Below are 27,456 nucleotides of genomic sequence, written 5' to 3' on the forward strand. Positions count from 1 at the left end.
AACCTGAATGCTACATCCTATGAGATCCCATTTGTCCAAAATGACAAGGATAAAGCAATAAACCACTGTAACTGCTGTAAAAGAAGCTAAATCACAGCACATTGTTGCTCTGCAAGTGCCACCCGCTGCTTTGAAAAGGTACTGCAGACATCTTAAATGAGTATTTATTTAGTAGTATATTTAAAAAATCCAGGCTTACTACCCTGGAAAAACAAAAGCCTTGGCATAAGATTAAAAGCAATGCAACATAGGATGGTACCTTTTCTAGGTGACAGCTAATGCGTGTGAACCAGTCTGACAGCCTAGGTGTACTGGCTCAGCACTGCTGACTTCAGGGCAATCTGTGGCAATTTATAACAGCTAAGATATGGCTCAGTGGCTTTACATTTCGAGAAATGCCACTCATTGTCAAGGTTTTGATAGATTTGGCGGGTGACGTGTGCAGTGCACAAACCCCAGCAAGGACTGCATAAAGTAACTGTTTTCAACTTGAATTGGACAGATAATTGTATGCTATCAACAGGTAAAAACTGGTGATGTAGTGTATTGTTCTTGTATCAGACCACTGCAGAGCTGGCAGAAGAGACAAGTGCTGGTGGGTGGCCTGCAACATGAGGTGAGACAAGGTCATAAGTAAATTCTGATATAAATATCTGAAATGTTTGGTTGAAAATGGGGGAAAAAAAAGTGCATGCAATATATTTTTCTGATTTTTTTTTAGTGTTATTTGAAAGTATGGAATTTTAGCTTAGTGCTGTTTTTTTATGGGCAACTGCAGAACCATATGGGAATAGTCTTTTGTACCAAGCCAGAAATTACAAGAAAAAAAAAAATCCAAAGCTTCTGTTTCAGTTTGGTATTTGTTGGATGACAATTGATGGTTTATGTAGACTTGCAGATTGAACAGACTGTATTATATTGTTATTTAAACAACCTTCTTGGGGAAATATGAAGAGTCAACACAATAAGCAATATATAAGAGTGATTTTTAAGAAACAGTGAGGAAATACTTGGGTAGAATCTGCTTGATCATTCTATTAAATGTATGATATTTTTGGCCCACAAGAGTTTCCTATGTAGCCTCTGAAATGCAAATATTATTTGTTCAACAACCTTCTGCCTATGTATCTTTGGCTTGAAGAGATCAGACTCTATCAAAATGAATGTGACAAAAAAATGAAGAGCAATATAAGGCAAATTATTGGTAGGTACACAACAAATGTTCAAAAGAATTTAAGAAGGTTAAGTGACTAAATCCTGTAGAAATCAGTGGGGAACTTCTTAAGCCCTTTTGAAAACTTTGCTTAATGGCTACAGAATCCTAAAGGGCGCAATTACAAGGAACCTCTAGAGATCACCTAATCCATTTCTCCCCCTCCAAGTAGAACTATTTTAATTTGGACTTTAAAAATCTAGCCCTTGGTGAGGTTGTCTTAAATAAGAAACAGGCTAACTAAACAGTGCAGAAGTGGTCTAGTATTAGATAAATGCCACGAGGAGTCAAAGGCTGTCCCTTCTGATCAGATGTCTAGAATGAGAAGTAGGCATAATCTTCTTAACTCTTGGGAGTCATTGACCTGAAATAGCCTTAATTCATTTTGTAGCCCTTGATTGCTGCCTCTCTCTTAAGGAAAGCCATGTTCTTCTAATTAGATGACTAGTGGTTTGGAAAAGCTACATGTCCTTTCATAACCAAAGACCTTTTTCAATTAAGTCTGAGAATGTGGACAAGGTTAATATTAGCATACTCATAAACCCCTCAAAGACTTAAAGGGGATGATAGTAGTCCATCTCAGACACATGGGGGAACAACTCCAGGGAGGGAGAATCCCTCTCTTTTATGTCTTGTCATACTATACTTTTCCCTTTGACATATCTGAGTTTTTCACTTTCAGCATTTTAATGGGTAGGTTTGCCATAGAATCACAGAATAGTTTGCGTTGCTAGGGACCTGCAAAGGTCATCTAGTTCCAAGCCCCCTGCAATAAACAGGGACATCTTCAACTAGATCAGGTTGCACAGAGTCCCATACAGGCTGGCCCTGAATGTTTCCAGGGATGTCACATCTACTAGGCAACTTGTTTCAGTGTTTCACCACCTCATAGTAAAAACCGTCTTCCTTATACCCAGCCTGAATCTCCCCTCCCTTAGTTTAAAACCACCATCCCTTGTCCTATTGCTACAGGACCTACTAAAAAGTCTGTCCCATTCTTATAAGCTCCATTAAAGTACTGAAAGGCCACAATAAGGCCTCCCTGGAGCCCTCTCTTCTTCAGGATGAACAAGCCCAACTCTCTCAGTCTGTCTTCATATGACAGGTGCTCCAGCTCCCTGATAATTTGGGCAACCTCAGATAGGTTTGTTTTCTTTTGTTTTCCATCTTTGCTCAAGGCAGGAGCCAGGGAGACCTTGGGAAAAGCTAGTAAAGAGGGCTGGGTAGATTACTCATGACAGTCAACAACAGGGTGGAAGTAAGGACTCCTGGCCAAGATGATATGGAGCTGTAATACATTCTCCTGGGTGCACAGTGATGGAGGATAAGGATCCTATCTCACCTTGAGATAGGGATCATGAGGCTGTAGAGAAGGGACTGCCATGCTGGGCTAGATGGAAGAGGACTGATATCAACTGTGAGTTTCAAGTGGGAAGTAACTTGGGTTGGAGGAATGAGAAATAACATTACTCCTGGTTCTATGAGCACATGCATATAATTGCCTTCACTAGAACAAGGCGATCATGACTATATTCAATTGGTTCTTGTGAAGAAGTCCTGTGAGTGGCTGAGGGAGACCTAGGTGCTTCAAGAAAGATCTGGATTCCTCAGTAGGAGCAGGAAAAGGAGAGTACAAGGCTCAAACAGAAGAAATTTCCTGTAACCCAGCCCCTCACTGTCTCTTCCCTCACCCCAAAATAATGCATGCTATTTTCTGTTAGACTACAACATCCCTAAAAACTTTGCCATGACTGTACTTTATTTGCTTGAAGAAACAGGAGGAGTATGATCAACTTTTTGTGTTTTAATGCATATTCACAGCCTTTGTATCAAACCCTTGAAATCTTTGAGTGCAAAACTGATGAAATAGAAAGCTAATGACAGAAAAAAGAGCTGAATTGTGGTACTTTTTGGAAATGACAAAGTATCCAGTTACCAGCCTACTTTCTGTCAGAATTTAATTGAAAACTCATCGTTTTCAGGCAGAATTTTGATCATACTATGTGAAGGCATGAGTGACAAAGCAAGTTAAAATCATCAGAAGCCAGGGAAAAAACATAACAAGAAAAGAATCTTGTTACTATTGCAGTTCTGCCTTCTCTGCTCTGAAAGGAAACATGGTCAGAAAAGATAAACATTACCAGCTGAAATATGTACGTGGTAAAATACTTAATGGAAAATGTCTTTTTCTATAAATTGATTATTTAGACACAGAGACATTGTTACATATGTGTTTTATCTGAAAAGAAACAAGACCTTTAAAAAACGCAGAATAGACAAAGAGGTCTCCTGTTTAATTTTCATTAAACCAGAAATACCTCATTGCATTTACATCTATTCATTAGAAAGATACGATGAGAACAGACACGGGGCAAAAATAATCTTTGAGAATCAAGACTGTAATGAGGAGTAAAATGCTGCATCCACAGTCATTTTCATTCCAGCAGATAGATTGTTTTAATGACTTCTCTGAATATTATAGCTAGATAGATTTTGTCAACACCTGTGAATGACATAAATAGGTAGGACTGATGCACTTGGCTGTGTTTAATTAACAAGCAGTATGTGGAATCTGAATTTCTATGACAGAGTTCTACTCAGACACTCAGTAAACGAAGATTAAGATAAAAAATGAATTATTTTTGTTTATACTTAAACACAAAGTTCCTCAAGAATTATTTCAGAAAAAAAAATCAGCATTTATTATTGTTTAAGAATAAATAATCTTTTCTACTTGGAATTCATGTGCAATTACACTTTATTAGTTTCTGCTATATTCAAAATTAATGTAATAAAATTACTTTTTCAAATTACTTGGAGAAAAGAATAATCAGGAACACAACAGAATGATACTGTGTTTTTTATGCCAAAATTCTGCTTTGCATAATTAGAATGCCCAAAACAAAGTTCAGAAGAGGCTGATTAGAATCACAGAATCATACAATAGTTAGGGTTGGAAAGGACCTTAAGATCATCAAGTTCCAACCCCCTGCCATGGGCAGGGACACCTCACACTAAACCATATCACCCAAGGCTTCATCCAACCTGGCCTTGAACACTGCCAGGGATGGAGCATTCACAACCTCACTGGGTAACCCATTCCAGTGCCTCACCACCCTCACAGTAAAGAATTTCTTCCTTATATCCAACATAAATTTCCCCTGTTTAGGTTTTAACCCATTACCCCTTGTCCTGTCACTACAGTCCCTAATGAAGATTAATTTGGGACGTAAGTTTATTACAATAAAAACCAAAAATTCTGCAAGTGGTAATTTATGAGTAAATATTTTACCCTTGGTTCTTTTTAAAGAAGGAAAAAAATACAGTTTATGACTTCATGCCTGAAGATATCTTAGGACACCCTGTCTTCGATTACTGAAAGCTATGCCTTATAAAAGCTGAACAGCTATTTCAGCTATTTTAGCTTTTAAAATTACAAATACTTTCTGCAAGGAAAAGTAATTTCAGAATATTCTTGAAATATATGTGGTTCTTTTTACTAGAAACTATGGAATGAACGGAAGAAGCTGATCACAGATCAGAAAAAGACATGCCAGAAGAAATTGCCACTTTAAACATCAAGAATAGGTGTTGTGTCTTAGCAGCTCACAAATGGAGTATCTATGATGTTCATCAAACATGCATTCAAAATTGTGGGCAATCTTGTGTGTTGAATTTGTGTGTGAAATTGTAAACAGATAAAATCATAAACTTTCCTTCAGGTGTCGAGAGACAATGATTTCTACATAAAACAAAGGGTGCCGATAAGTACTCAGGCCCTTCCAAGATGAGACTTATAACTGTACAAGGTTAACACAGGTCATCATGAACACATCAGCTCAGTGCCCTGATTCCCCAAAGAATGTAGAAACCTGCAAGAGGTCTGCTGATTAATATTCATAGTCCTCCAAAGTAATGGCTCTGGCTACCTCTGAGATCAGCTCTCACTTTCTCATCACCACCTCCAATCATACAGCTACATTTTACTGCAAGGAGGAAATCAGTGGGAGAGGCATATGGCATGGGAGGTCAAACTTTTACAGGATCTAGACCTTAATGATGGATCTTGCTTGCACAGGAAAATGGAATGGCTACTAATATCACTGCTTGAAGAGCTAAAAACAAAACTCATACACATGAAAGGAAACAGATAGGAAACAGGATTATAAAACAGAAAAAAAACAAAGTACGTTTGTTACTATACAGTTAATCTTGCAAATACAAAAATAAAGGAACTGGTTTGCTTATATTCCTTCAATTAAAAGGGAGATTCTCAGTAAAATACATGGATATATTAAAAGCTCTTTTGCTTTGTTTTGTAATACACTCCTGCTGTAAACATGCACATGGTTATATGTACTTATTGAGCCACAGGCATTTTCAAAGTTTGTCTTATAAGCCTGCCAGTTCTGAACTCTAACAGCATTGTGCGGTTGTGTGGCCAAAGATAAGTAACCAGTTCAGGAGTGTCCTCACAACAGTCTTCCACAGGGCTGCTAAAGGTTGAATACCCCTTAGGAAAGCACTCTGAGGTGTTCATGTGCTCCTCTGATTCCAGCCCTGAAGTTATGAAGCCAAAGCCAATGCTCTGCAGGCAACTCAGCTGTACTTTGCTGGGCACCTGATTTATTGTAAATCTTAAAGCTCATTTAGATCTTTGTCCCCCAGAACTTGCTGAGAATCCCTCATGCTTTTGTGGGAGCCACCACTGTGAGATGTCCTCATTTTTGTGCCAATTTTCTTTCTTCTCATCTACCCACTCACACAAAAATTATGTTTCCCTATTTTATCCTCTTCTCCTGTCCAAGAATTTACAAAATACTGGTTAGCTAAGGAAATTCCCAGCATACAGTGAATAATTTCCATATAAATGTGGAAGTATAAAAGAACACTCTCTGTCTCTAAAACTCCAATTCTCCCACATCTACAATGTTCATTTAATACCGTAACTCCCTCTTTTAATTTTTAAGCCCTTTTCTTAGACATGTTTTCATTAACATTAATTTTATAATGGCACTGTCTCATTATACTTGCACTTTTTCTGATTAGACTTCTTTTTTTCACCAGAAAGTATCTTCATGGTAGTTTGTACTACAACAGGGGTACCCTCACCAACTTGGACAGTGCTGGTTTCTCTAATTAGACCCAGAGCTCTTCAACTCATGGCCTGCAGACCACATCAGGATAGATCAGAATAACTCAGCACACAATGGAGCAAGTCTGTGGCAAGATCAATGGGTTTTAGAAAATTTGCTCTGTAGGACCTCAAGCAGAGAGTGCAATCCAACTATCCTGCATTTCCAGCAGTGTCAAGTTCAGAGAACCTGAGAGAATTCCATTTTTGCACACAAACTTACAGATACTCATAAACAGCTCAATTAAAGCATCATGCTAAGCTGCCTATCAAGCATCCAAGACTGAGATAGTTCAGGTGTTTCTGGCACTGGATGTAAAATGAGCATGGTAGTCTGTCTCCACACACCCACTCAGACCTCACACACTGAGAGAGAACTCCTAGGGGACATAAAAAAGGTATAGGGATCTAAAAGCAATTTTTTATATTAGTGTTTGGTCAGTTCATTACTTTGATAAGTCTGAAATTTGGAAGAGTTAGAAAAACTTCAGGAACTCACAGACTTGACTAGAAAAGGATTATAGCAGAGAAATCTGTTTTCCAAAAGCTGTTATGTTCATTTGGCACAGAAGAAAATAATTTCAAACCAGTTTCTGTCACAATTATAAACAGATATAGGAATAATATTTTCAACTCTTTTAAGAAGGCAAAATACCTTAAAAAAGAAATAATGCAATGAAAATCTACTCCGTTTTTACAACTTAGAACATCTTTTCAAGGAAGTAATTGTAAAAATGAAAAGACTTACTAAACCAATTATATAGGAGAACGAAACCTGATTTGCTTTACCGATCATCACAAGTTATGGGTCAGATTGATTTTGAGGGAAAATCAACACCATATATACTGGTACATTTTTAGAGAAACCAAAAATTGTGGCTGAAGTGGAAATAAGGGAATGCATGTATTAAGTACTTCCTATCACTTCAAGAGGTGTGGAAACAGTGGATTAAGAACTGGCTGGATGGGCACATGCAAAGAGTTGTGGTCAATGGCTCAATGTCCGGCTGGAGACCAGTAACAAGTGGTGTCCCTCAGAGATCGGTGTTGGGACCGGTCTTGTTCAACATCTTTGTTGGTGACATGGACAGTGGGATTGAGTGCGCCCTCAGCAAGTTTGCTGAGGACACCAAGCTGTGTGGTTCAGTTGATACACTAGAGGGAAGGAATGCCATCCAGAGGGACCCTGACATGCTTGTGAAGTGGGCTGATGCCAACCTCATGAAGTTTAACCATGCCAAGTGCAAGGTCCTACACCTGGGTTGGAGCAATCCCAGGCACAGCTACAGGTTGGGCAGAGAAGAGATTCAGAGCAGCCCTGTGGAGAAGGAGTTGGAGGTGTTGGTCAATGAAAAAATGAACATGAGCCAGCTTCAGTGTGCGCTTGCAGCCCAGAAAGCCAACTGTATTCTGGGCTGCATCAAAAGGAGCATGACCAGCAGGTCAAAGGAGGTGATCCTGCCCCTCTACTCTGCTCTCGTCAGACCTCACTTGGAGCACTGTGTGCAGTTCTGGTGTCCTCAGCATAAAAAGGACATGGAACTGTTGGAACAAGTCCAGAGGAGGGCCACGAGGATGATCAGGGGACTGGAGCACCTCCCATATGAAGACAGGCTGAGAAAGTTGGGGCTGTTCAGCCTGGAGAAGAAAAGGCTGCATGGAGACCTCATAGCAGCCTTCCAGTATCTGAAGGGGGCCTACAGGGATGCTGACGAGGGACTATTCATTAGGGACTGTAGTGATAGGACAAGGGGTAACAGGTTGAAACTTAAAAAGGGGAGGTTTAGACTGGATATAAGGAAGAAATTTTTTACTGTTAGGGTGGTGAGGCAGTGGAATGGGTTGCCCAGGGAGGTTGTGAATGCTCCATCCCTGACAGTGTTTAAGGCCAGGCTGGACAAAGCCCTGCATGGCATGCTTTAGTGTGAGGTGTCATGGCTCACGGCAGGGAGGTTAGAACTAGGTGATCTTAAGGTCCTTTCCAACCCTAACTATTCTATGATTCTATGAATGCAGGAGTACTGATATAAGTCCAGAAGAAACTGGAGGAACTATCCACAGCTAAGACGCTGCAAAGAAAAGACAGAGTCAAATCTGCCAGCAGAATCTCGCTTTTTGATTCCACACTGGTTTTTTTTCATCAACTGCAATGCAAAAAAGATGTGAAAAGTTTCTGAAGCCATGGCACTGCTATCAGGAGCAGTGGAAATGCATCCTGCTAGGCACTGGGGATTAGTAGTTTGGTCAGGTTTCTTTTTTACAAAGAAAGTAAAGTATGCATGTAAGGTTTATATTTAAGTGCAACCAGTCATTCCAAGCTTGTTTTAAGGATATTTTTATGAAGATTTTTTTGATACAAAAGTGAGGTTGCCTTGGCAACTGTAACTATAGAAAGCCAGAGTAATTACTTCCAGAAAATGCTTCCTAGTGCTTTCTCCCTCTTAATAGGAATGTGTAACTGCCTTGTTTTAAGCTGCATTTATCAGAATGTTACTCATCATTGGTTCTACCCTTGAGCCATGGGAATCCAAAAGTATGTGCTTAAAGCAGGTCGAATAGTGCAAAACCAATCTGCAAACACTTATTTCAATTAAAAAATGAAAGTTGGATCATACATAGCTGCTCTAGGAGGGAAGTGAAAATTTGAAAAGACTGCAGCAGTCTGTGTTCATATTGCAAGATCTCAGTGAATAAACTGTGCCAGGTATTCATCTATCTTCAAACACAATAACTATTCACTTTTGTGAACAGCAGGCAGAAGGAATTAAGATTGCAATTTAATATACTTCCTAACTGTATTCATGTAGACACATCTACTGAATCATTGCACAGCTCTGCAATGCATATTGTGGACTTTACTGTGTTGCTGGGACAAGTTTAAGGTCTCTCCCATCCACGCCAGTCTGGCTGGGAAAGTAGCACCATTTAACACAATGGGTATCAAATATACATGGTCAGCATCTGTTTTCTAATGATTCCCAGGCTTACAGAGACGTTAATGTCCTTTAAATAACTAGAATATTTCTTACATTTTTACTCCTCTCCAATGATTACACAGAGACCTTGCCTCAGTGAAGTGTGTTTTCAACACTGGAACAGTAACAAGGCATTCAAAAGTTCAATGTGATATTCACAAACTAATTTTCCATGAGCTTCTCAGTGAGTAACAGCAAGACTACTTTAAAAAATAACTTCATAAGATGGATGCATTGAACAAAATTATGTATCAAATTGTGAATTCTGAAGCCAGAGATATGAAGATTTAAATAAAATGAGGATCTGCTGTGCTGTCTGTTTTTGGCAAAATTAAATACAGCCTTTGAGCCTGGGTTTAGTCATCCTAGCTTGTATTCACTTTTATATAGTTTGTCAGACTGAAAAATCTCCCGTCTTTTCTCACAATATGCAAGGAAAGACATATACTGCCCTATACTCTTGATTTACCTTTTGATCAATATATTTGTTTTCTTCAATTGCTGATCTTTTAGAGTGGTCACATGAGGAAGAAGATGCCGAAGGAAGCCTTCGCAGCAAACAGCTGGTATCTTGTTGCTGACGATCAATAAACTGCTTCATGAAACTTTCCCTTGTGAACAAATAGAAGATATTGATGGATTAGAACTCCACGAAGAGTTAATATTTGGTTTTCTTTAGGACATGTCACAGCCCACTATTGCTAAAACGAATAAACTCCAAGAAGTTCTACTGAGCTATAGATGTCTAAATGGATGGAATGCCAAAACAACTGATAAAACTTAAATTCATTTATTAAAGAAATCCATACCTGAATTCAGAGCTGGGAGGCTTGCATGCAGTTTCTACGAAAATAACTTTATTCCTTTCAATAATTATTTATTTATTCATTTACCAGTGAAAGTGTAAAAATTTGAAGAGCCTTTTGCAGTTTTCAGTTCTGAGCTCATCAAACAGCAAGCTGTTACTTCAGTGTACATCAAACACTGCTATAATCCAAAGGAAACATACTCTCTGCAAGAAATTTGTTCTTGAAGATTTCAAACAACATCTGTTCAGATAACTGCTTTGAATGCCAGTATTAAGGCACTTCAGCAATTTTGTCCCTCACACATACCATGTCTAAAATGTAGAAGCATTTCTGTTTACAACATATGTACATTCATCCTGCTGTATTTTAAGTTTAGTAGAGCTGCCCTAATTTCAGTGTAAGCTGACTATGTCAAAATTAATACTTATCTGAGAGCTCTACAGAGTACAATAGCTTCAGATTTAAAGATAGGATTCACTAGTGATAGTTTGAAGTCTCTTTCAGTAGTTAGCAGGTCACGTATTAGTGTACATGTTCCCCCTACTGGGAAAAACACAGCTAGAAAGAAATACCAAAAAAGGCTGACTAGGAATAGAATGCCCTCAATGTATAACCAAACAGTATTTTGATACTAAAAGCAAAACATCTATGACTGCTTCCCTGAGGTTTGGAAAGTTGTTTTTCTTGACTAGCATTACACCTTTCATTCAGCTAAGATGATGCAAACAGGTCAAAACAGCTACCTTAGCTTCCTTGTGAGTTTAATAAAAAAAAATATAACTTCAGGAGACCCAGAACCATGACACCCATCTTTCACACCATCCTCTTTCCTAGCATGTGCTTGGTAGAGATACTGGAATGGGCACAGCTAGAAGACCTCTCTGGCCAGCTACAGAGCAGCCCCTGGATTTCAATAAGCTTTTTTTTTTGGGACCACACAAGAGTAACTGAACTGTAACTGATGACCTAGTAGACAACAGAGGGTCGGATCCTTTATTAAGGTGAATTTTACAGGAAAATGGTAACTATGGAAATACAGAGAGTGGACAAGGTCATCAGAGAGTAACTGGTATTGGATGGCCTGTGTTATCCCTCTAATGATTTGCTGCCAGTTGACCTTATCTTTAAAAAGCTACATGAGAATCAATTAGATTAGCAGTTGTCTATGTCAGCCAAGAATCTAAAAACCAAATGTGAGTGGAGTAACAACAACACACTTTTCAATCATATTGTACTTGTGCTGGTTATGGTCAATCCAGTTGCTTTCATGAATACATTAAGAAATTTTAGGATTATTATTTTTTCCTCCAAAGTAAGAATGAAGTAAAACCAAAATGTTACATCCTTCTGATGCCAACATTAATTCTGTTTCATTTCCGATTTTCTGAACTATCTGCTGAGCCCACAAGGAAACCAGTTAAATATCTCAGATGCTACATGGCACCAGAGAAGTTTATGGCATACTAGCAAAGGAAATATTTCAATACCTTATTTTTGGAACTGTGAAATCTGAAGGAAGCTTGGAGATTTTCACCATTTGTGGCCTGTTAGGAAATTTTTCAAAGATGCGTAGACGCAATGGAAGCTTCTCCTTTGTATCTGCATTTGCTTCACTTTGCTTTAGCTGAAAACAAGGAAATGAGACAAAATGACAGAAAGGGAAATTGTGCTCTGTAATATCACAGCCTTGTTTTCCAGAATCCAAATAATAACGGCAATCATTAAAAGAAACAGAAGATGGCAGCAAAGAACTACAGAGGGTAAATTTGATAGGAGTTACTGGTATGCTTCTGCTAGAAGCTGACAAATACCTAACAATACCATGCCTTTAATTGAAAGTCATAAAATGGAAGGATTGTTAATAATTTTAATTTTAAAATATGAGGCGTATGAGTGTCCCATTCAATATGCTTATTTCTATGTTTTCTTCACAGCTCCCTTACACTTTATCAAGCAAATAAAAACCCATGGTCTTTTCTTATTAGGCACATCTTCTTGTATATGCTGACAGCTCTTGAATATTCAAATAGAACATGGCATTTTAAAAGGGAGCATTTCTAAAGGAATCTAGCTCTCAGAACACGAAAATAACTGGAAAATTACATTTAGATGAGTATTACAAGTAATAACAAAGGACTTAAAAGAATCCATCGACATCAGCAGTTCTGAGACAGAGCTTCAGCAAATCACACAATGCATGTTGTATTTATAAATATGCAGAAACAGTTATTCCACAGAATATCATATATTTAAGTAAAGAAAAGGCAGATACATCTATCTATGTGGACAAATGATGGTGAAATCTAATGATATATGATAAAAAAGATATAATATGGAGATAGGATTCTTAAATTCTTACTACCTGATGCAGCAATTCATTTGTGTCATTGCAACAAAACACCAAGTCAAAAGAATCAGTTAAATTAATTTTTACATTTATTTTAATTGCTATGTGTATTGCATGCTATTTCAATCAGCATACATCTCTCTGAGATTATTGCAATTCTTCTTCTCCCACCTGCTTATGAACACAGGCTTAGAAGCTTACATTTTAAAACAGATTTTCACCATCAGCGCCTGCAGGGAATACTGCTGACAGACATCAGCTATAGATTCTCACAAGGCTAGGAAGTCAACCAGAGTTTTAACTTTTATTTGCACTGCCTAGTGAAATACTTGTTCCTGCAGCATGCTATAGAAGAACAACTGCTCAGCTTCACTGTCATACTATCAGCAACATCACCACTTCCAGCCACAGGATAGCTTAAACAGAAAATCAGTTCTTACTTGGCTAGATACAAGTTGTCATATACATGGAAAACTGCTTGAAGAGCTACAAAGACTAATGATTAATGGTAAAGCAGTGAGTCAGAATAGCAGGGTACTATTGCATAAATCTTTATTATGTCCTGTCCTATTTGCTTTATTAATGATCCTTAAAAGGAAGAAATGATGACATCAATGAAATCCTCAATATTAAAATATGAAGAGTTGCAAAAACTACATTGGAAGGACAGATTTAGAAAAAAGGGCAGGAAATAACAGACAAAAAAATCTATAGCAAGAATAAGAGCAGAAACTAATCAAGAACTTGTACTTCAATATTGCATCAAAAGACCAATTTGTACATCAATTACACTACCTGCTAAAGGCTATGCTCACAAGCAGTCTCTGTTGGCTAGATGTTATATAGGTTTAGAAGACAGTACAGAAGTCCACAGCTCCAGTATGTGGTGCTTTGAAGAGACTATACCTCAGTATGCATTCATTTCTAAATAACTTTCACCAGTCTTATACTATCAAGCCAAAACAGTGCAGAAGACAAAACCAGCGGAGAGATACATAAACTAACTGGGGAAAGGGAATAAAATGGAGAGAAAGGCTAAAAGGGACCAATATTTATACTACATCTACCATAAATAATAATAAAGTAAGGTGAAGGGCGATGATGTAGATTTGTGTAAGAAATATTTGAAAACTTAATTATTTTAAGCATATAATAGAGTACCCCAAATACAGGAATGAGAGGATGAAATTAAGATAAGGAATGTCTAGAATGAGAACAAAGATTACTATCATTACAGGGAAGTCTCCAAGTGTTCAGAGAGGTCTCTGGAGGGAAGTGCCTCATCATTTCAAATTCAGGCTAGACAGAACCCTTGAAACACCAGAGTACTGCAGAAAGAAATCACGCACTGACAAGGAAATGATCTGGATAATCTAACAGGGCTTTTCTGCAATATTGTACTGTGGAATAGCTTTGGAAAATGATGTTTTTTAGAGGAAAAAAGGTTTGCAAGTTTCTGCCATTTGCTTTTTAACAAAAAATAATTGCATAAATATGCAGATTTTTGGCATGGAGAATGTTGCCATGCTATGAACTCCTGTTTACAGACATCAGTGTATACAGATTAGAGCATATGATAAATTGCAGACCAGACTGGGGAGAGCTTGGAAGCAGAAAAATGTATAGATCAACAGGTAAGCAAGAGGACAGCAATATCCCCAGTCTAAGCCAGGTGACAGCAATATCCCAACTCTAAACAGGAGAATGATTCAAGATAGTCTTTAAAATAACCTGAAGTCTAAGCAGTCAAAGCAGTTCCAAAGAATATTTCCAATTATTCATGCTGTGATACTATTACATATGGGGAAGTGTGAGGCACTTAGCTTCACCACATTCTTCTCTATGCACTTAGGGTGTAATTGTTGCTCTCCATGCCATACATCCTACTTTGTATTGCTGCTTAAAACCTTTACACTCCAACTTTCTTTAACCCATATCAAACACATATTTTTAGAGGTACAGGGTTATGTTGAAACGTGGCAAGGATGGTGCAGACTGTACGATGTAACAGCCTGGAACATGGAAGTGCTCTAGGACTGGTAACATGAACAAGATCACTTAAACAGTTCAAAAGGCTAACGAGGGTGAGCATCTCTTAGTATCACCCATTTTCATTTAGAGACAGCAGCATTTTTGCAAACTGAAAGCTCAAATTTAACACAGTCATTGAGTTTCTAATACATTGACACTTTGGTGAGAACATGCCAAACAAGAAACAGAGTTAACCACAGACAAAAGGAGAAGACCTACTCTTCCTAACTTTTTGCTTTGTTCCCTATTTACTTAATTCTGATCACGAAAGAAGATCCAGTAATGTGTAAAACGTAAAGAGTTTTTCACGCCATTTTCATAAGGTCTGTGAGGCGAGGGTACGCGAAAATCACTTAAACACTCTGTAAATACTTCAATGAAATTAAATGATCATGAAAAATGTACTGTAATGCTCTAACTCTTTCATTTTAGTTGACAGTTTTCATAACAGGCTGAGATCAATCATGTACAAAACTAACAGCTTTGCTACTGATGTACACACAGTTATTTAGGAACTGGCCAGCTGCCCAGAATAATTTCACAGTGACTGAAAAGTTCAAACCTCTTGAGAAAGTCCAGGAGTCTCGCTATAGGATAGTTTTAAATTAATGTCGTTAGGTACATTATAGTGCACTGCTAAATATCAACATTTTTCACTGCAAATCTCCTTTAGGGGCTGTATTTGAAGAATAAAATCACTATACAGTATCTGTGTCACATTCTTAGCAGGAAATGCTGTGTACTCCAACACCAAACGCTTTGAGCATGGAAGTGCGTGAGGATGAAAGATATGACAAACTGATAGCAGCACCCAGCCAAGAGTTTTCCAGAATTTTTTACTTCTCCAACTACTCAGGTTTAGCATCATCTTTGGCTTGTCAAATAGGGCTTTGAATGAAATCCAAATCATTAGCACTAAATCAGGTGTACACTAAACAACAAAAAAGGCAGATTAAATGACCTATTTTTCCCCTTTCTGATATTATCCTTTAGTTGTATGGATCTGGTGAAATTTTGGACATGAATGAGCTGTACTAAAAGAAGATATGCATATGAATAAGCTTACACAGTACACACTCAGCTTGGGCATCAAATCGTATCAACATGTTTGTACCTGTATTTGATTTAGAGTTCAACACAAATCATTGGTGAGAACTGCACCTTGAAAAAGGAAGGTAAAAAGTAATCTGGAAATTAAGATTTTAAAAAAACCTCAAACAAAAACCAAACTGAACTTTGGAAAAGTAACACGTGCAATTTTAAGAAGCAGTATTTGTGCTGTGTAAATCTTATTAACACGTCTATAGAGCTATACAGTGCATTCCAGAGATGACTACTTCAACCCTGGAGCGAGAGGAAACCTGCGGGTTTCCTTAGGCCTCACCACGGGAGACCAGCCACTATTGGGGCCTGCACTGCAGACAGCCCCATAGACCTATGTCAGAGCTTGTCATGCAGATCTACATGCATGAGATAACATAACTGTTCCATTCCATTCCATTCCATTCCATTCCATTCCTTGCACTCACAATGAGTTGTATAATGATGAGACCATTATTTGCCGGAAATGCCAAGCGGTTTTCAGCACCAAAAAAAAACCACTTTCAAAGACACAAATCAGGAAGATTACAGGTGGAAAGAGTATTTATAAGTAAAGTTAGGTTTGGCTTAGTTTAGTATAGTTGATTTTAGCCTAGCCTAGATTAGGTTATATTTTCTTTCCCTAAATCTTTCCTAGCGGTGCTGTGGTGGTGCGAGAGCAGTGCAAGAACCCAGCCAGAATGGGCCGGGGAAGACCTGACAAGGGGGGTGCTCAATGCTACAGAGGACAGGCAACAATCCCGGGGCCACGCTGGGGCCACCCTGGGAGTCCAGAACTCTGCCTCCCCCGGATGCGGGGCACGAGGGCCAGCTGCGTAGAGCACGAGCCGCTGCCCTTGGGCCACACTAACCCAAAGGAGCCCCATGAAGGAGCTGTGCTCGGCTGCAGGGGAAGGCAAAAAACCCCAGGGACACTTGCTAGGCCACCTGGGGGGAAAAAAGCTCTTCCCCCCCCAGCTGCAGGACACGAGGGCCACCTTCGTGGAGCACGAGCACCGGGCGATAACCAAGCCGGAATGCACCGAGGAGCCCTGACAAGTGGTCCTGCTCAGTGCTCAGAGGAAGGCAAAAAACCCCCGGGGACCGGTGCCAATGTGCCCCGGGGGAAAATTCCTTCCTGACCCCAGTGCTGGCGATCGGCTACTCCCTGAGCACCTGAGCAAGACCTGCTCCTGGTCCAGGGGCTGGTTATGGCTCTTGGGGGAAACTGTCCCTGCCTTTTCTGCCTCCACCTGGAGCCGTCTCAGGGGCTTCCAAGAACAGCAAAGTGACCCTGGCCTCATCAACCCTGGCAGCAAAAACCCTTCCTGTGCCCGGCAGTGGGAGCTCCAAAGCACTGCGGGAGGGCACTGGGCCGTCTGTGGACCCTGCTTCTTCTGTCTTCTGCCGCTATCTCCCCAGAAGATGAGGATGGCGATCTCCCCAAAGACTAAAGACAGATTTCCATCCATCCAATGAGCTGCAAGTGTGACCCCTCCAGGGGCTGGAATTGCATCAGAGAACCTCCAGCAGCTTCGGGCAGTCTTCCGTCCTCTGCCCCTCCAAGTAATTCCAGGGGTGCCTCAAGGAATTCCTTTTGGGTGCCTTCAGGTTCCAGCTCTGTCCTGGTGCCAGCGCCAGGCTCTCTAGCAGTGGGACAGGGGAGGAGGCTGCCTTATACTGCCCCGGGGCATTATGATGCTGCGATGGTGGGTGGTGGCCCTGTGACAAGGGGGTGACGGGGCCTCCGCAGCCCCTCCCACTGCAGCCCTGCTGCTGCTCCTTCGCCCAGCATCCCTTGGAGAAAGGCTTTTGGGGTGCTGGCCCTGAGGCAGTGCCTGTGCTCAAGAGGCCCCCAGGATGTCCCTGCCCATGGCAGCCACACACTGGGCACTGCTGCTGGGTGTCCTTGTAAATTAATCTGTGTGTTCAGACTGCATCAATAAAGGCATTTATACCACATGCAGTCATTTGACTGTGGCGATCACAGATGTGAAAGAAAGGGGTCCTGGTGTCCTCCGCATGAACTTTGCAGAAACTTAGAGAGCATACAGGATTTCCTCACCATTCTTCATCATTACACCAAGAGGCGTTTGCTGCTATGCTGCTTATGGGGACGTCTTCTCTTGGAAAGAAGAAGAACTGAACAAATCTCCTCTGCGTTTGTTACACAGAGTGTTTAGCTATTTCCTTGTTCGTTAACATTCATGTGTCTAGTTTGGCAGGTTGCCTCTTGTATTGCTACTTGAATGCAACACTTCACTGTCTGCTGCCTAAGTCCGTGTTCTCGACTGCTCAATAAAGTGTTTTGATTTCAATTCGGTTTAAACCACATGGATTGAGCAGCTTTTCCCTGCAACAGTGACTCAGTTGTGTAGAACAGTTTTAAAACCTTCAGCTAAGTATCACCTAAGGGTACTGTATAGAGTGCAGAGATTTAGAGACTGGCACCAAATCCCCCCAGCACATTTGTTCAAGTCCTTGTGATGCAGAATGACGGCTGGTCTCTCTCCCATAGGCTTATTTCTTGTGTGGTCTATTGGGGGGAAAGAGAAAAGTCACCACGTTTGTTACTGGAGATGGTGGTATAGGCTGCAGAAGACAGCCTCAGCTGGGCTCCTATCTGAAATGAGGACATTTTTGTGCCTGACTGAACAGTGTTCTTTTAGGCAAAATATCTATGGTTTTCACATACAATAGCAGAAAATGCTACTGCCTCTGCCCAGTTCCAGTAGAAAGTGCGCATAATCACCTCTTGGAAACAACAAGGAAAATGCAGTTAAAAGCAAGGGGCTTTCTCCTAAATCTGACATCCCCATCCAGAACCACTTTGCAATTCTGCAAGGGGCTAATGAGGATACACTCACAGCACTGAATGGACAACTGTCTAATGCACCAGTAAAGAGGATCATTACTGGCGCCTCCAGGGAAAAGCGGTGTGTCGTATTAGTAGGGGACTCTACTTTGAAGGGCAGAGAGGCATCCATCTGTCGGCCTGACCTGGTGTCAAGGGAGGTGTGTTGCCTACCAGGGGCATGGATCAGGGATGTTGCAGAGGGGCTCCGTGCTCCAGTAAATTCTGCTATTATCCACTTCTAGTTGGCCATGTGGGTGCCAGTGATACTGACAGCAGTAGCCTGGAGAACATTAAGAAGGATTGCAGAGCCCTGGGAGAGGTGGTTAGGGGCTCTGGGGCTCAGAGTTTTTTCACTGATCCTCTGGGTCAAAGGGGAAGGCCTTGAAAAGGCCAGGTGGATTTGGCAGGTTAATAAATGGTCAGAATGGTGGTGCCATTGTCAGGGGTTTGGGTATCTAGAACATGCGACTCAATCTGGGAGGCCAGGTTTCCTGGAGGCTGGTGGAGCTGGTCTGACAAAGAAGGGAAATAGCTGATTTGGTAGGAGGCTTGCCAGACTGGTCAAGGCTGATTTAAACTAGATGTGTTGAGGGATGGGGGCATCATTCCATCCCATCACTCTCAGCCAATTGCCAGCACCTGTATTAAATGCTTGGAACTAGTCAGAGCTGTTTCAGCCACTCCAGCCAATGGGCTGGCTTCATTTGGAGCTCAGCTCAGATGCCTCTATACAATCACTTGTAATATGGGAAATAAGAGGAATTAAGAGATGCGTGCACAGTTACAGGGATATGATATCACCAGCATCACAGAAACATGGTGCGATGGAGTGACTTTATGACTGGAGTGTTGGAATGGAAGGCTACAGGTGCTTTAGAAAAGACATCTATTTTATGTCATAAATAGCTATCTATGACAGTGATAGGCTGGAGAGTATGGAACTCTATCTGGGGACTGGTAATCAGTCTACAGAGAACTTGTGGGTCATGGTCAAAGGGAGAACAGCTATGGGGGACATTATTGTGGGGATCTGTTACAGACCACCTGATCAGGACTCTGTGGACAAAGTGCTCTATGCACAGATAGAAGCAGCCTCACACTCACAGGCCCTTGTCAACACGGGGGACTTCAACAATCCTGTTATCTGTTGGGGTGATGGTACAGCCCAGCACAAGCAATCCAGGAGGCTCATCAATTGTGTGGAAGACAACTTCCTTCTGTAAGCAGTAGAGGAGTGTCGTGGTTTAAACCAAGTCCCCCTACTCCCGGAGAGTTAGGAAGGAGAATCCAAAGAATGTAGCCCCCACGGATTGAGATAAGAACGGTTTAATAGCTAAGGCATAACACAGAATCACCACTGCCATTACCACTACAAATAATAATGATACAGCAAACAGCAAGTGAAAAGAATACAACACCCCACCAGCCACTGATCCATAACTCACTACACCCTGCCCGGCTGAGCACCATGTGCTCCCTCCTCCATTTTCCTCCAGCTCTACCCTCCAGCTTTCTCCTTCCCAGTATGCCTCCTGGGCATCACGTGCTATGGTATGGAATACCTCATGGGCTAGCCTGGGTCAGGTGTCCTGTCTCTCCTTCCTCCTGGCCTCCCCTCCTCCACCTGGCTGGAAAAAACCTTGAACAAAAACACCCTCAAAACATGCTCAAACCATGACAAGGAGCAAACAAGGAGAGGTGCCATGCTTGACCTCGTGCTCACCAACAGAGAAGGGCTGTTTGGGAATGTGATGATCTAGGGTAGCCTTGGCTGTAGAGGTCACGAGATGGCTGGATTCGAGTTACTCAGGATAGTGAGGAGACTAGAAGAAAATGTGGCAGGAGGGCCAGGATGCCTCCATGGGTGGATAAGGAGCTGCTGAGAAAATTTAGAGGAGAAAAAAGAATCTTATAGAAGGTGGAAACGAGGACAGGCAGCCTGGGAAGAATACAGGGACGATGTCCAGGAAGCTAGGGACCAGGTCAGGAAAGCTAAGGCCCAGTTAGAATTAAATCTGGCAAGAGATGTGAAAGATAACAGGAAGGGGTTATATAAGTATATAGGAAACAAGGCACACACTAGGGATAATGTGGGCCCTCTCCAGAAGCTATCAGGAGAACTGGCTACCCTGGATTTAGAGGAGGCTGAGGTTCTCAATGACTTCTTTGTCTCACTCTTCACTGGCAAATGTTCTGACCACACCACCCAAGTCTTGAAGGGCAGATGCAGGGACTGTGAGAATGAAGACCTTAGGCCTGCTATAGGAGAGGATCTGGTTAGAGACCATCTTAAGAACCTGAACGTGCACAAGTCCATGGGACCTGATGAAATCCATCTGTGGGTCCTAAAGGAAGTGGTGAAGGAAGCTTCTAAGCCACTGTCCCTCATGTTTGAAGAATCATGGCAGTCAGGTGAAATTCCTGATGACTGGAAAAAGGGAAATATAACCCCCATTTTCAAGAAGGAGAAAATGGATGATCTGGGGAATTACAGACCAGTCAGTCTCACCTCTGTGCCTGGCAAAATATTGGAGCAGATTCTCCTGGAAGGCATGCTAAGGCACATGAAAAACAACAAGGTGCTTGGTGACAGAGCACCATGGCTTCACTGAGGGGAAATCCTGCCTGACCAATTTGGTGGCCTTCTATGATGGGGCTATAGAACTGATGGACGGGGGGGAGCAGTTGATGTCATCTACCTGGACTTGTGCAAAGTGTTTGACGCTGTCCCACATGACATCCTTGTCTCTAAACCAGAGAGACATCAATTTGATAGGTGGACCACTTGGTGGATAAAGAACTGGCTGGATGGCCTCATGCAAAGAGCTGCCGTCAGTGGCTCAATGTCAAGCTGGAGACCAGTAACGAGTGGTGTCCCCAGGGACCGGTCTTGTTCAACATCTTTTTCACAGACGTGGACAGTGGGATTGAGTGCGCCCTCAGAAAGTTTGCTAATGACACCAAGCTGTGTGGTTCGTTTGATACGCTGGAGGGAAGGAATGCCATCCAGAGGGACCTTGACATGCTTGTGAAGTGGCCAGTGCCAGTTACAGGAAGTTCAACCAAGCCAAGTGCAAGGTCCTACACCTGGGTTGGAGCAATCCCAGGCACAGCTACAGGCTGGGCAAAGCGATCCAAAGCACCCCTGCAAAGAAGGACTTGGGGGTGTTGGTTGATGAGGAAATGAACATGAGCTGGCTTCAGTGCACGCTCACAGCCCAGAAAGCCAACTGTATCCTGGGCTGCATCAAAAGGAGCGTGAACAGGAGCTTGAAGGAGGTGATCCTGCCCCTCTACTCTGCTCTCTTTGAGAGCGAGAAGAGTTTGTGTGTGTGTCTGAAGGTGGGATAGCATTACAGGACTGTGTGGCTTAGAGTCCCATCTGGTGAAGTCTTTCCCGTACTTTTTTGAAAGAGGTCCCTAATTAAAATACTCCTTGAACTACATCAAAGTATTTTCTGGGAGAAAGCAGCTGGAGCTACAGGACATGGTCAGCAGTGAGTGAAGAGTTAAGTGATGTGCACAGACAAGGAGTTAATGCTTGATCTTGCTCTCTCAACCTCTTTTAGCTAACTGCCTACATATACCAGTTGTGAATTTTGCCCTTTAGGCTCACTTAAAACAAATGGACACATTGAAAGCAAGAAAAAAATCCTCCCATATAGGGACTGTAAAACAGAACCTAAATTGATTTTAACCACATTCTGTGCTGCCTTGGGGACTTTTCAGTGAAATGTATCAAAACCCATGATTACAGTGGTGATGGCACTCACAGTAGCGACTGCACTGTTGATAACTTAAGGGTAAAATAAACGGAAAAACTGCCTGGCAGATGGGAGGAACATAATTACACATATGTTTGTCATATGCACCAGATATTTTTTTTTATAAGCAACATTTCTGTGTTACAGGGTTTATATGCCGTGTGTAGTACAACTTGGTGCTGTGACAGCTATTTATTTCCCTATTGTTCATTTAAATAACTTTTTCTTCAATTTTGCATGAAGTCTGCTAAATTAATACGATAGCGTAAGGTTCCACAAACGTGAATATTAAAATAACTTCCTTCCAGTATTTGTAGCTCCTACCAGTACTTCAGGAGCAAGTGCTGCTGACAAGATACAACTGCAATTCAAATAGTACAAAATTCCTCTAGGAAAATTTGGCTAAGAGTTAGTCCATCTGTCTAATAGAGGACAGGAATCTAGTGTGTCAGAGTTTCTCTTTGATCAACTGAGATAAATAAGATGAATTTTTCAGAGCTACTACTTCAGACTGTCTACAGACGCAGGCAAACATTGCTACATTGATTACACTTCAGCCGTATTTCCAAATCTTTTCCCCTCTGCAGTGGCCAGAATTATACTATTTTAAGAAACAGATCTGAGATTCTGTGCAGGGTCTTTAATCAGGGCAGCAGGAATGTGCTTTCCAGACCAGATTCAACCTTCTTGCCATTAGACTGAGGTACTTACCTAACTAAGTTATGGTTGCTTTAGTCTCCCTTTACAGTCAAAAGTGACAGAGGTACTTGAGAAGGAAGTCAGTTCGGATCTTGGGCTGGCCACAGCTTTCAGACATGATTATCTTCATTGACTAAGGAGGCGACTTGAATCCAGTATGTTGTTTAAATCACAGGTGTAATTCCCAGTGTTAGGCAGGATTAATCTAGGCCATAGCATCTATGATGCTATTCATCTCAATTAATTATAGTTGTCCCAATGTGATGTGTATCATAAAATCCTCTAGACACTTCTTGTATTTAACTGGAAAAGTACCTCTAGATATTGACTCATTCCATACTAATGCAAAAGTAAGACAAGCAAGATGGAACATCACCTCACAGTAACTTCTTCATTGAATGCAGGGACGGTATAAGACTACATTCTACACTAGTAAGGTACTGGGGTATGGGCCTGAGAACTGGATTAAGATTGTCCATTGGGTTACAAAGTTAGCAAGGCTGCCTGCAGAGTTTTGGTCTTGGCAAGCTAATGCTCTCCTTGATCGTGCCTGAGCACAGTTTGGGGCTTACCCCATCCTCAGTAGGCAGTATCCACATGTCCTGTTTTAGGGGTAGGTTGTTTTGGAAAAGGAAAATAACTTAGGTGTGTGTACTAGCCAGTCATCTTACAGGAGATGCTCTAGTTTAGATAAGATAAAATGGTTTATCTTGGATAAACCCCACCCTTATTTTAAAATAGTTCAGTACATCTGGGCTGCTGCACTGTGGCAAGATATTGTTGCCCTCGTGTAGCAATACATTTTCAGCTGGATAGTTTAAAATAGATAATGTAAATGAAACATAAATCTAATGCTAGCATGAATAACTATTGTTGTAATAGTTTTTTCACATATAAATGCAGCTTTACCATTTTCATATTAATTATTTTTCTTTTGGGATAAGTAACGGAAACATTTTTGTTTTCATATAAAGGCTAGTGAGTCACAAAAGAATATCCATTATAATAAATAATGCATTACATGTTCTATTTCATCGGAGGAAACTCCTTGAGACTTCACTTAAACTAGGCATCATTATTTGTTATGAACTGCATATTTGATGAGCAATAAGCAACTATAATATTTTCAGGTGAATAAAAGCACAAGATGTGTGAGTTCTGCTCTTGTACAAACATAATCATTCAATATTGACTAGTTACAATGCGCTCACCTTCAGGACCCAGGTTAAAATCCATTACAATCTGAAAGTGTGCTTCTGTGCAGGAAGCAAAGTAAGTACCAGTGCAGGACAGTTCAGAATCTTAATGTTTGCTTATCTATCCCAGGCCCTGCACATAGGAAGATTCCTGGTGGTAGCTTTGTAAATGATGCTTACCTACACATAGCCAAGATACACAACTACATCTGCCCTGCTGGGTTTGCAGAAAAATAGAGCCAATATGGGAAATGATAATTGCGCACAGACTTTCAAAGGCTCTCACCACAGGCAGCTCCCATTTACTTAAAAAAGAAAGAGCTGAAGATACTCAGAGAACCAGGCTGTGACTGACCGAGGTAGTCATCATCTTGACTTCCAATCAGGCAACAGACAGTGAGAGGTATATAAAATGCCGAAGAGCAGTGAGGTCACAGGGATAAAAGACTCAATCTGCAGAGAAGCCATGTGTCCCTGATCATAGTTGAACAAAGCAATATAACTTTGACTTGTTACAAATCTGTTTACATGGGATCAGATATAATTAAAAGGTAATTTTTAATTTTTATTATATTCTGCAGCTATTTTCCATTTGGAATCACCTCAAGAACTGTCTTCAGAATAAAAATACTCTGGAGGCAAGTAAATCCAACTAGGCTTTAAATAACTCCTTGATTTTCACACACACATTCACATATATATATATATATATAAATTTTATGCCAACTGTGTTTAAATTAGATACACCAATTATAACACCTTGTTTGCACAATATGTCCATGAAAAATCCCCATGCTGAAACTCCCACTTTAACATTGAAACCTCAGCACACAAAATTTGGAAGTGATGCTACTGCTGAAATCTTAGATCTGCTGAATACCTGGGAGTGCTGGGTGAAAGGCACAGGGCTCCAACAGTATATTCTGACCAGATGTGTTCAGAATCCCAGAACCAGGTGCAGCAAGACAGTGAGAACCAGATAAGATTTCAGTTTTTGTAGCTCTTCACTACCATCCTAAAGGATACCATCAAGATAAAAAAAAAACCAACCCCAAAAAACAACAACAAAAAAACCCAAACCCAAACCCCAAAACATTTGAAAAGGAAAGAAATATCTACATGGCTCTTAAAGCTTCATGCCTGTACCAAAGGCTTTGATTTTTCACTGCTCTGTTCCTAGTTTACAAGGTGTTTCTATGAAACTCCTTAGGTCTGACAGGTAGAAAGCCTCAAAATCCTGTCTTTTTCATCTCCTCCTCTACTGGTAGACAAAATGTCTCTTCTGAGATATCACTCAACATAGCTTTTGGAGCCAGGTGCCCAAAAATTCAATTACCAGTGTTTGACCCATCACTGTCCTGGTCTCCATTAAATGCAGCATTGAGTGATGTGCTTTAGTTCTACTTATGGAGAACTGGGGCGGGGGAGAGAGAAAAACTCCACACTAAAAAGTACAACTAGGTCATGAAGTGTGAGTATAGTTTTGCTCCTCACTGAATAAAGGAGTTGTTAATAGATCTGCCAAAATGATGCATGCTTTGCCAGGACAGCGAGACTCCTTAGTATTAACAGGAATAAGGTCAAAACTATGTTCTGAGTGAATAATGACTGTATCTGAATGGCCTGGAACTTCCCCTGGAGACAGACTGCTTTCAAATACTAAACTGATTCACCAGGAAAGAGATCTGAGGAAAGCAAATTGAGACAAAGGGAAAGCAAAAAGATTAAATCCCTGAAAAACAGTATCAGTAAAGCATCAGCAAGCTAGCTGTATGCAGACAGACAGGACTTCTGATTATTTCAGACTGCTTTTCTCATGTTTATTCTATTATGGACTAGATATTTGATTCTTGTTAAAAAAATAAAGTAAGTTCCAGGAAATAATGTTAAAGAAATTCTATCCTAGCATGCTGATTTGTTTACTTAGGAAAACACTGAGAGGGTTGTAAAGGGTATTACACATGACTTTTTCCAAGATGCATTAGTTAAACTGCCAAATTTGCTTGCAGGACACTTCAAATAGACTTACCCAGTGAAGAGAAACTTTGGTCACATTCTACAGCTGCATGTACAGGTACACAAAGACAGTATACATTGGAAGTAGTAACATGCATAGTAGGAAGGACAGAGCACTGAGGAAGCATTTAACTGGAATGACTACATCATGAGCTAAGGGGCATCAAATGAAATAATCAAGTGGCAGATTCATAAATGGAAAAAGGAATAATTTTTCACATAATGCATCGTTAAATTTATCTTTGCTACCGCCAGCAATAAATGCTAAATATACACTGATTTGAAAATAGATTTAACAAACGCATGCAAAAAATAAATCCATTGAGAGCTACTAGACAAAGTTATACCACTGGAACTTCCCAAATACCTGGAGACTGACTATCATTCAAGTATGAAATATCACCGGCTACAAGAAACTGCCAAGTGACTATCAGTGCTTTGATTCTACTTTCAGGTGACTGAAAGGTGATACTGATAGAATTAGAGCTAGAAGAAAATCATGGATCAATATAAGCTATCTGGGATTTCTGCAGTTAAGGGCTGCAGAAGGATTTCCTCTGATGTCAGGGATCACAACAGAATCATAGAATTGTTAGGGTTGGAAAGGGCCTTAAGATCATCTAGTCCCAACCCCCCTGCCATGGGCAAGGACACCTCACACTAAACCATATCACCCAAGGCTCTGTCCAATCTGGCCTTGAGCACCACCAGGGATGGAGCATTCACAACTTCCCTGGGCAACCCATTCCAGTGCCTCATCACCCTCACAGTAAAGAATTTCTTCCTTATATCCAATCTAAACCTCTCCTGTTTAAGTTTGAACCCATTACCCCTTGTTCTATCACTAGAGTCCCTAATGAAGAGTCCCTCTCCAGCATCCTTATAGGCCCCCTTCATTGGAAGGCTCCTATGAGGTCTCCATGCAGCCTTCTCTTCTCCAGGCTGCAGAAGGCTTTCCTCTAATGTCAGGAATCACAACAGAATCATAGAATTGTTAGGGTTGGAAGGGACCTCGAAAGATCATCTAGTCCAACCCCCCTGCAAGAGCAGGATAACCTAGAGTACATCACACAGGAACTTGTCCAGGTGGGCCTTGAATATCTCCAACGTAGGAGACTCCACAACCTCCCTGGGCAACCTGGGGTTTACACCCACTGCTCCTTGTCTTACCACTGGATATCAGTGAAAAAAGCCTAACTCCATCATCCTGACACCCACCCTTTACATATTTGTGAACACTGATGAGGTCACCCCTCAGTCTCCTCTTCTCCAAGCTAAAGAGACCCAGCTCCCTCAGCCTCTCCTCATAAGGGAGGTGTTCCACTCCATCATCTT

At 41.0% G+C, this 27,456-nt stretch overlaps 1 protein-coding gene across 1 annotated transcript in view; it reads right to left on the bottom strand.

Moving 5' to 3' along the window:
• Positions 1-27,456, bottom strand: part of NALCN (sodium leak channel, non-selective) — a 234,116-nt gene that overhangs the window by 52,636 nt on the left and 154,024 nt on the right. The window contains exons 16-17 of the mRNA XM_005145229.4: positions 11,619-11,755; positions 9,792-9,933 (exon numbers count right to left, since the gene is read on the bottom strand). Coding sequence (XP_005145286.1) covers positions 9,792-9,933; positions 11,619-11,755 — 279 coding nt within the window. The remainder of the gene's footprint in view (positions 1-9,791; positions 9,934-11,618; positions 11,756-27,456) is intronic.

The sequence above is a fragment of the Melopsittacus undulatus genome, chromosome 2, assembly GCF_012275295.1.
Source record: "Melopsittacus undulatus isolate bMelUnd1 chromosome 2, bMelUnd1.mat.Z, whole genome shotgun sequence".
Lineage (NCBI taxonomy): Eukaryota > Metazoa > Chordata > Aves > Psittaciformes > Psittaculidae > Melopsittacus > Melopsittacus undulatus.